General features: G+C 37.1%; 1 protein-coding gene across 1 annotated transcript in view; it reads right to left on the bottom strand.

Annotated features, from left to right (window-relative positions):
- The window catches only part of LOC107715846 (sorting nexin-30), a 23,033-nt gene that overhangs the window by 6,283 nt on the left and 6,181 nt on the right, over positions 1-10,569 (bottom strand). Inside the window, exons 2-6 of the mRNA XM_016522058.1 lie at positions 8,196-8,384; positions 6,675-6,785; positions 6,297-6,455; positions 2,707-2,896; positions 1,351-1,550 (exon numbers count right to left, since the gene is read on the bottom strand). Coding sequence (XP_016377544.1) covers positions 1,351-1,550; positions 2,707-2,896; positions 6,297-6,455; positions 6,675-6,785; positions 8,196-8,384 — 849 coding nt within the window. The remainder of the gene's footprint in view (positions 1-1,350; positions 1,551-2,706; positions 2,897-6,296; positions 6,456-6,674; positions 6,786-8,195; positions 8,385-10,569) is intronic.

The following is a 10,569-nucleotide window of genomic DNA, read 5'->3' as shown; positions in this document are numbered from 1 at the left end:
TATATATATATAGAGAGAGAGAGAGAGAGAGAGAGAGAGATTTATTATTTTTATATATCCATACATGAAGATATTACGGTATTATAAACATTAACACCATGATTTTCTGTAAAGCTGTTTTGAAACAATGTGTGTTGTGAAAAGTGCACTACAAATATATTTTACTTAACTTGACTTTAAAAGAAGAAACCAATTATCTAGTTGTTGAAATATGTTTGGGTTATTTTAATTATGTTTTAATTTAAGCAGTTACGCAACTGAAGTCCTGGCAATCATATAAAGCTTGTCTCACTACATTTGCTGATGGTGTAGATAGATGCGTCAAGCTAAGACAGAGAGGAAGTGATTTTATCTGTTGAGTTTGCATAAGAACGTTTCCTCATAGCGATGCAGCTGTATACTGTCTGCAACAATTATTTGTATCAGCATTTTTGCCCTTGTTTTCCAATATAAATATCTACGCGCATTTAAAACAAGATGCATACAGTACTGTTCAAAAGCTCGGGGTCAGCAAGATTTTTCTTCTGCTCATCAAGGCTGCATTTATTGGATCAAAACTACAGCAAAAACAGTAATATTGTAAAATATTTTTGCAATTTAAAATAACTATTTTCCATGATAATTTATTCCTGTGATCAAAGCTGAATTTTCAGCATCATTCCTCCAGTCTTCAGTGTCACATGATCTTCAGAAATCATTCTGATATTATGATTTGCATATAAACATTATGGATTATTATCCATGTTGAAAACAGCATTTTTTGTAAATAATATCTTGAAATACGCTTAGTTTCCTTACCCAAAAAGTGTTTTCTTGCTTTAAGATAATCCTTAAAAAATAAGACAGATTTTTTTGCTAGATTCATGTTTAAAACAAGAAAAATCTATTTGCCAGTGGGTTAATAAAAAAAAAAAATGCAATTCAAAACGGAAATGGAAAAAGAATTAAGAAACTGTGTTGAAAGACACCATGCTGCATCATGCAGTGCAATTACAGTGTTTCAGCTTAAAACAGCCGTTTCTAATATAAAATAAACATCAAAATGACATTATTATGAGACCATATTGTAACTACTGAACTCTCCAAATTTCACACACAATAAATTAACATTGGCTTAGTACTGGGAGAATATGCTGTCAGAAAAAACTGCCAACCATTACATTCCCTCTGCAAACAGTCAGAAAGGAAGTGAAGCGTTCTGCATACGGTCTGTTTCCCAATGGCATGAATTCTTTTCCAGCAGACGGATGAGGGAAACTCTGCTGGTCGCTCCATATTAATGCTGAATCGAATTAAAATCACATGAAAAGCGGAAGAAATGACTAAAAAGCTCAGCCGAGAGCCGCTCACCTTCATGGACTCGATGTACAGGACGTATTCTCTGAGCACAGGGAGAAAGTCTTCGCTCATGTCCTCCGTGAGCTCCTCCAGAGCGCTGGAGCAGTTCGACACGCACCCCGACACCCCCTCCAGAGGATCATGGAGGTCCTCCTCAAAAGACGACCAGGAGGAGTAGACTGGCCCGTACTCTCTCAACTCCATCAGGAACTCTGACACACAGAAACAATGAAAAAGTGGACTGTTTCCTACTTTTTTGTAGTATTTATTTTTACCGCCAAATTCCACTAATAGGCTCCGTTTTAAAACCTATTGAGCTGTCTTTCAGTCTACTTCCTAAACAGGGTTGCCAGGTTTTCACAACAAAACCCACCCAATTGCTACTCAAAACTAGCCCAATCTCGAGGGGTCCCCCAGTAAAAATCACATTCCGGGGGGTAAAATACGTGTTTCTTGGTGGGGTTCCCCTGGTAATATTCACATTTCAGGTGCTAAATATCATGTTTTTGGGGTCGCTTCAACCCGCGGCAACAGTGTTAAAGGGATAGTTCACCCAAAAATAAAAATGTGATGTTTATCTGCTTACCCCCAGGGCATCCAAGATGTAGGTCACTTTGTTTCTTCAGTAGAACACAAATTATGATTTTTAACTCCAGCCGTTGCAGTCTATCAGTCGTATAATGCATGGCAATGGTAACAAAATCTATGGGAGTAAAAAAGACATGCACAGACAAATCCAAATTAAACAAGCTCACAACGCTTGCCCCGCCTCCGGGGTCTTCTGATTGGTCCACTGTTTTGGAACTGACATTGATGATTAAAAATTTTAATTATTTTAACTTGACACGGCGTCTTAAAAACATGGCACTCGATGGTCATGCATGCATGTGTTTACATAAAAAAAACAATGGAAAACTAGTACATTGGAATGCGTTCTGAGTGAACGGCCCTGACAGCTGCTTGCTTTAAAGCAATCTACTGTATAAAGTGCTTTATAAATAAATGTGACGTGACTTCGCTTGAGTGCTGAACTGCAGAGCTGCTGTAAACATATCCACATTGTTATGGTCAGATGCTTTCTTAACTGCTGTTTTCTCACCACTGTCATTTTTGTTGTGTGTTTATTTTGTTATTGAGTGGAGAGCGGGCAGCACATATTTACATATTCATCTCAACATCACTCTCAGCAGCTCAGGCGGCAGCATTGGGATGTTAACTAAACAGAAAACTGCCACAAAGATATTTCAAACTTCTTTTTACCCTTTCATGAAGAACGAAAAAGAGCTTCGCTGTCAGTGTATCCAGGCCTTTAGGATGGTAGACTGAATGGATGTCATTTCTTTTAAACGCCGGTGAGATGCTCTTTACCTGACTGCTCTTTGATGATTCTCTGTGCTATTCTGTCAATGGTGCCCATTTTCTGTGTGAACAAGTCCAGATAGTCGCCCATGGCAGCAAACTCCGCCGGCCGTGCCCTCAGTTTATAACCACCCGTCACATACTTCACAGATTCCCCCATTTTAGTCAGCAGAGCCAGGCCTTGACGCTTATTCAAGTCCTGAAAGTCAAGCATACAGTACATCAATTCTGTCTCACGGCCAAGAAATCCCTGCCAAACCCAATGAAATCCCACTGGGTTTCTGGAACAAGCTTTCATGCTGGAACATAGCCTGCTAGCAACATTTTGCAAACGCTCAATGTTGTCAGGCTACTCTCAAAAAGACATCTGGATCTGGTCATAAACAGCTAATAAGGGTTTCCAGCATTGGTAAATGGCAATCCAACACATCACCGGCACAAACTGTGAGAAACTATACAAACATGAGACATGACACATTTATGATTCCTATACACTTAAGAGTTGTTTCCAAATGTAATTTCCAAATTATTTTAATTTATGAAGTCAGTTTGGACTCTGGAAATATGTTCACAAAAGTATTTAGTAACCTTACATTTACATTTATTAATTTAGCAGACGCTTTTATACAAAGCGACTTACAATTGAGGAATACAACAAGCGATTCATCATAAAGAGGCAAATAAACGCAGGATGTGCTTGCAATACAGTTTCAGGCATTGTTCAGATTAGTACAAGCTAAACAGAGAGAGATTAAGAAAAAAGACAGCAAAGTTTTTTGTTTGTTTTTTTTTTTTAAGATGAAATCAAATGGTGACGAAAAAGATTCGTTTTCAGGTGTTGCTTGAAAATTGTCAGGGATTCAGCATTCCGGATAGGGGTGGGAAGATCATTCCACCAGCCAGGAACAGTGAACGAGAATGTTCTGGAAAGTGGTTTTGAGCCTCTCTGTGATGGTACCACGAGGCGTCACTCACTCGTAGATCTCAGACTTCTGGAGGGGATGTAGATTTGTAGTAGTGAGTGGAAGTAGGCGGGTGCTGAGCCTGTAGCTGTTCTATATGCAAGCATCAATGTCTTGAACTTGATGCGAGCTGCAACCGGGAGCCAGTGCAGGGAGATAAAGAGAGGTGTAACGTGGGCCCGTTAAAGACCAGTCGTGCCGCTGCATTCTGAATCATTTGTAGAGGTTTGACTGTGCTTGATGGAAGTCCAGCCAGAAGAGCATTGCAATAGTCCAGTCTAGAAATGACAAGGGCCTGGGCAAGAAGTTGTGCAGCATGCTCAGTTAGGAAGGGCCTAATCTTTTTGATGTTGTGCAATGCAAACCTGCAAGATCGAGCAGTTTTTGCAATGTGGTCTTTGAAAGTCAGCTGGTCATCAAAGGTTACACCAAGATTTCTGACCGAACTTGATTGGGTAATTGTTGATTAACCTAACTGGATGGTGAAATCATGCTGTAGAGTTGGAGTGGCAGGGAAGACAAGAAGCTCAGTCTTTGCCAGGTTGAGCTGTAGGTGATGATCTTTCTTCCATGCTGAGATGTCCGCCAGGGCAACCTGAGATCCTTGCAGCTACCGTTGGATCATCTGGTTGAAATGAAAGATAGAGCTGTGTGTCATCAGCATAGCAATGGTAGGAGAAACCATGTGCCTGTATGATGGGACCCAGTGATGTAGTGTATATGGAGAAGAGAAGGGGTCCCAGAACTGATCCCTGAGGATCTCCAGTGACCAGTTGATGTGATGCCCAGTGATGAGAGGGCGGACAGGAGGATCTGATGATTCGCAGTGTCAAAAGTGGCAGATAGATCCAGCAGAATGAGAATTGATGATTTGGAATCAGCTTTTGCTATCCGCAAGGCTTCAGTGACTGAGAGTAGCGCAGTCTCAGTTGAATGTCCACTTTTGAAACCTGATTGGTTAACGTCCAGTTGGTTATTCTGTGAAAGAAATGCAGATACCTGATCGGAGGAGAGAATTTAATGTTTTGAAGAGATTACGTGTGTCAGAAGCACTGTTGACCTTGTTGGGAAAATATGAAGACTTGGCAGTATGGACTTCAACAAGTGCTGGCGTGGAGGAGAGAGGACATACTGTATATTGTCCAGACAAGAAGTTAAAGTGGAGCATAAAGTGTCAGTTGCTGCGTTCACATCCAGAGAAGAGAAATGGGTAGGTGAGGGAAGAGAGGAAGACACTACAGAGGAAAGATGTGAGGGTGAAAGGGAACAGAGGTTTCTTCTAAAGGTAACAGGCAGATGGGTTGGTGGCTCACAGGTAGCAAGATGTAGGTTAAATGTTGTGTGAGAGAAAGAGAAATTGTTAGATAGAGCAGCTGGGGTTTCTGAGTCTTCTGAACAAATCCAGGTCTCAGTCAAGCACAAGATGCTAAGTGCAGTTTGGGAAGCAATAGCAGGAATAAGATCTGCTTTGTTGACAGCAGACTGACAATTCCAGAGACCCACAGAGAAAGACAGAGGTATAGAAGAAGTCGTGCAGATAGGACGCAGGTGAGCAAGATTGCATTCAAGATCTTCAAAACTAACCCTTCAGGAATATTAAAGTCGCAAAGATTCGAAGATCTCTTCTTCTGTATTGTTTTGTACATCCGAGTGAAAAAGACTTTCAAAAAAAGAAAAATTATCAGAAAAAAAAACGTAGGGTGGGACACTCAAAAGCGAAGGTAGATGAACATGACCTTGCAGAGGCGGAGTTTAAGCTGACTAAATGACTGGATATGACCTGCATATGACACTATAGAGAAGAATTGTTTCACCACAAGACCTAGTTATAGCATTTAATTCATCATTACAAAACATAAAAAAAAACACACGGATGAATCGTTCACAACAAGCTGGGTAGATTACTTACAAATTGTAGTCTGTTACGGATTACACATTTTAAGTAATGCATTCTGACCCCTTTCTGGATTACTTTTAGATTACTTTTTTTCTCACTTGTTTTAAACTTACCATTAAACGTACTGCACTGATATAAAAAAGCAAAGAAAAAGAAAATATATTAAATTTTTTTATATCAACATCATAAAATACATTAAACATTACATCTTGCAATTATTTGCTTCATACATGGTCTAATTGCTCGAGAGGTGCTTTTTTACCCAAATTCAGACGCAGGGATTGCAAATTTATTTACAATACAAATGTACACAACCATTCTATATTGTGAATATAGCTCAAGCTAAATAGTATGACACAGCAGGATTTTTAGAAAGGAAAATTTATTTACAATACAAATGTACACAACCATTCTATATTGTGAATATAGCTCAAGCTAAATAGTATGACACACAGCAGGATTTTTAGAAAGGAATATTTTAAACAAAACAAACAAATTCTACATGATTTACCGCCAATGTGTGAATAGTATGTAATCATGTAATCCATAAAATGCAACTGTAATCTGATTATGAGCATTATAAAATGTAATATGCTCTCATTACGAGTACTTTATTTTTGGAATCTGATTATGTAATCCAGATTACATGTAATCAGTTACAACCCAGCTCTGTCTATAATATGCATTTAGAAAACAGATAGTGTGAATGTTTAATTTCATGCAGACTTTAAAGCACTGACCTTTGCTGAGAGAAATGCATTGAAGTGTTCGTTAAAAGAAAGCACAGGATGGTCTGCAACACGTTTGAGGAACTTGTCTAGTGCCTTTCTCCTGGTCTCCACGAACTCCTCTGAGAAGCGGTCCACCACTCCCTTCATAACAAACTTCTCAGGCAAAGGCTAAACGATTGCAGAAAGGAGACACAACAACAAACGTAGTACATCGCATGGTCTGAAAATAGCAGATTTTGCTTAATCTTGGTGTATCAGTGATTGGAGCAAAAACAATCCCCACAATATTAAATGCCTCATTACATAACAACTAATTGTACTAATGTGCAAATGCATTAAAACTAGTGGTTTTGAGAGCAGTGCAGTGAGGGCTTTTCCTCTACCTACTGGAATAAGATGGGTGGGTTGGCTTTCCTCTAATTTGTTCCTCAGCCAGTCAAAGTCCTGGTAGCGTCGCCTTACCGAGTACTCAGGCAGGTCAAACTCTGTTCTGGTGGTCTGTAGGTCACACAGAAACAAAAACAGGTCAATAACTTTTTTTTTGACACTTTTATGCAGCAAGGATGCATTAAATTGGTGAAAAGTGACAATAACAACATCTATAATGTTACTGCTGATCTTTTGAACTTTCTATTCATCAAAGAAATCTTAAAATGTGTCAACGTTTTCATAAAAATATGAAGAGGCACAACTATTTTTAACATTGATAACCAGAAATGTTTCTTGAGCAGTAAATCAGCGTATTAGAATGATTTCTGAAGATCATGTGACACTGAAGACTGCAGCAATGATGCTGAAAATACAGCTTTGATCACAGAAATAAATTACATTTTACAATATATTCACATAGAAAACAGTTATATTAAATTAAAATAATATTTCACAATATTACTGTTTTTACTGTATTTTTAAACAAATGAATACAGCCTTAGTGAGCTGAAAACTTCTTTCAAAAACATTTAAAAAATAAACTTCTGAATGACAGTGTAAAATAGTGAAGTGTTTTACTACAGTAAAGGATGACAGGATCACACACACAGTTAAGCAACGACTCAATGGTGGTGGGACATATTTTGTGTCTTAAAAAGGGTTCCCACACTGTCTGACCAATGAACTCCCATTATTTAATTAATTACAACAAAAACTAAACTTAAAAACATTAAACAAAAATTTTAAATGTTGTCTTGGCACCCAACTGAAATAAATATTTTTTGAAATAAAAGTTAAAGAACTAAATTCTCTAAATCTGAAATAAAACGAAATAAACTATAATTAAAATAGAACAATTCGAAATATTAATTAATGCTATAATGTTATATAAATAATACTACAACTACACTGGTCGGTGTATTCTTTTAGCCATGATATATCACTGTATTATTTTGACTATGATCTCAACCCTGTTTCTCTCACAATCCCCAAAAAACTCAGCAATGAGTTTCCCAAGGGCTGATGGGAAATAACTCTCAGATGCATTGCGTCCATGCTGTGATTGGCTGTTTTTAATTAGCACCTCTATGTGACTCTGAGCCCAGAAACTGCCACAGTGAGCATGTTACAGATCACAATGTGAGCAAACAACCGCCACAAAAGCTAAACTACAGCACTTAGAAGAAAAGAGAAAAGCTGACCTCTTGACAATTAACTAATCTAAATACCAATCACACTAATTAGTCATTTTAGCAGCCACAGTGATTTACAAGTACAGTTAAACTGGAACAAGCTGATAGTTTAGGGATCAACAATTCGGATTAACCACTAAGCCACAATCACCCAACAAAATCTGTCTAAAGAGGCTCATTATCCTTCAGATATCTGTAGTAAAGTTTTAAATAACACCTTTATATAACCGCAGAAATAATAACAGCATCTCGTTGTCAGTAAAGCCTGTGAGCTTTGCCCTCTGACCTTTGTGCAGACTCTGTAGGTGATATATGTCTCCATAGTAGACACGTGTTTCTTGGGGTCTTCTACAGTCACAAACAGATCGCGCGTTTCTCCGTCCAGATCGTCATCGAGCTGTAGTCGGTTCAGCAGAGATGAAGAGGAGGCGGGGCTTGATGTGTCTACTGGAGTCCCATTGGGCAGGATCAGGCCCTGGGGGCGGGATTAACAAAGATTGAGCTAAACACAGATATTTGGAAAACAGAATAATGTAAATGTAAATGTGCACACACAAAACTAGGGCCCTATGATTTCCGTGATGTGAAAAATGCAGACAGAATCGCAGAATCCAGTCATAAAAATGAAAATTACAGAATAACGTGAAATGTCACGGAATTTGTCCAATTTTGGATGGATAAATCAAAAGTAGGTCAGTGCACTTATATCAAAATGTGATGAAAAATATCATTTAAATATAAATCCTGCATGTTCTTCGTGTCTGTGTGTGAATGAATGGCATGAACATGATCTCTAGAACTGCTCTGAGAGTCACTTCATCAGCATTTTACGGTTTCTTTTGAGTTAAACTATCTCATATCATATACAAACAGAAACCTAAAGGTCTTCACAGCAACCCGTCAAAATAAAAGTTCAGTTTAACTTGAAGAAACCGTGACAGAAATAATACTTAATGTAATGATAGTACTACTACTACTACTTATAAAATTATTATTAAAGCATTATTTGTACAGGAATATTTACCAGAAGGATTATTTACCAAAATTTATTTAGCAGAAAAATGTAAATACACAACACAGTATTTCTGAAAAAAGATTATTTTTTAAATAAAATCAATTAATTAGAGATGCTTTTGATTATTAATATTTAATGAAATTATTCAAATGGAATCCAGAAAATTAATAGAAAACAGAATTTGGTAAAAAAAAGAAAAAAAACATTTGAGAAAAAAAAACATATTTCATATAGGGCCTATTTAACAATTTAAGTTTCATTATTTCAATTAATTAGACATGTTTTTTGATGAATAAAATTTAATTTAACCATTAAAACAGAGTCTAGAAAAATTAAAACGAAAGAAAGAAAAAAAACAGAATCCAGAAAAATGTAAACGGAAAAAACGGAATTTGGAAAAATATATAAAAAACAGATTTTATAGGGCCCTACAAAACCCTCCAAAATAAAATATAAAGCCAAACTTGATAAACAGGATAAATGAAAAAATTTTGGTAAACTCAATAAATGGTTTTAAGCAGCACAACTGTTTTCAACATTGACAATAATCAGAAATGTTTCTTGAGCATATTAGAATGATTTCTGAAGATCATGTGACACTGAAGACTGGAGTAATAATGCTGAAAATTCAGCTTTGATCACAGAAATAGATTAAATTTTAACATATATTAAACTAGAAAACAGTTGTTTATAAATTGTGATTATATTTATTTATTGTAGTTAATATTTAGATATTTTATTGCAATATATATACAGATAGATTTTTTATTTTTTACATTACGATCTTTTACATATGTGTGTGCGTGTGTAAGACTTTTTAACGCTTAAATGCTAATCAACTCTAAACTAATTTGAGTTCGTAGGAAACCTGCAGCAAAATGTTGGAATTATTATAACATCCTATTTTCAGATCCAGCATTTAGGAAACTGTGACAGCTTTTTCCTGATCACATGCCCACTTTTGAGTGCTAAAACAAGTTCGCTGACCTTCTTTTTGCTGAACAGCAGAAACGGCCCAAACCTGCCTCTTTACTCCGAGTATTGACATGAATGGACACACAAGATAAACAAACGGGCAACAGCCCATCATCTTTATCATTACAGGGTTTGTTTCTGCTATCAGTATCCTTCAGACACTTCACTACATCCAAAAACAGTCCTATATCTTTATCATGAACAAACATAGTTTTATTACCAAGCAGTGATTCTCAAAACTCAAAAAGAGGTTCATCAGTTAGAGATGAACAGTTAACTGTGGAGATATTTGACATAAAACCAGAAGAAAACTAGAAAATTCACTCATTCAAGACTAAAAGTATGGTGCTTCTGCTTTGTTCTAATAAAGTATATATATACACTGGTGTGAAAGCCTATGTGTATGCGGTGCAGAAGCAGCACGGACTCATTTTGCTTTCGCACAGGACGTGTTTGCAGTTCGCTCCTGATCAGCGGCTGTTTACCTTAGACTTTAATTATATGCATTTATGGTGTAATTACTAAATTTCCGTGTCAATCCATGTTAATTTTTACCACGAATAATGCGCTGTCACTTTAATTAAGCGCGTGCAGCACAGCAGAAATAGACTCCGTGCTCCTGGAGTGCACTGCCGGACCGCAATCGCGTGCAGTGTGAACGCTCTGATCC

This window comes from Sinocyclocheilus rhinocerous, unplaced genomic scaffold (genome assembly GCF_001515625.1).
Source record: "Sinocyclocheilus rhinocerous isolate Xijiao unplaced genomic scaffold, SAMN03320098_v1.1 scaffold178, whole genome shotgun sequence".
NCBI lineage: Eukaryota > Metazoa > Chordata > Actinopteri > Cypriniformes > Cyprinidae > Sinocyclocheilus > Sinocyclocheilus rhinocerous.
This window is presented reverse-complemented; position numbering and strand designations above follow the sequence as displayed.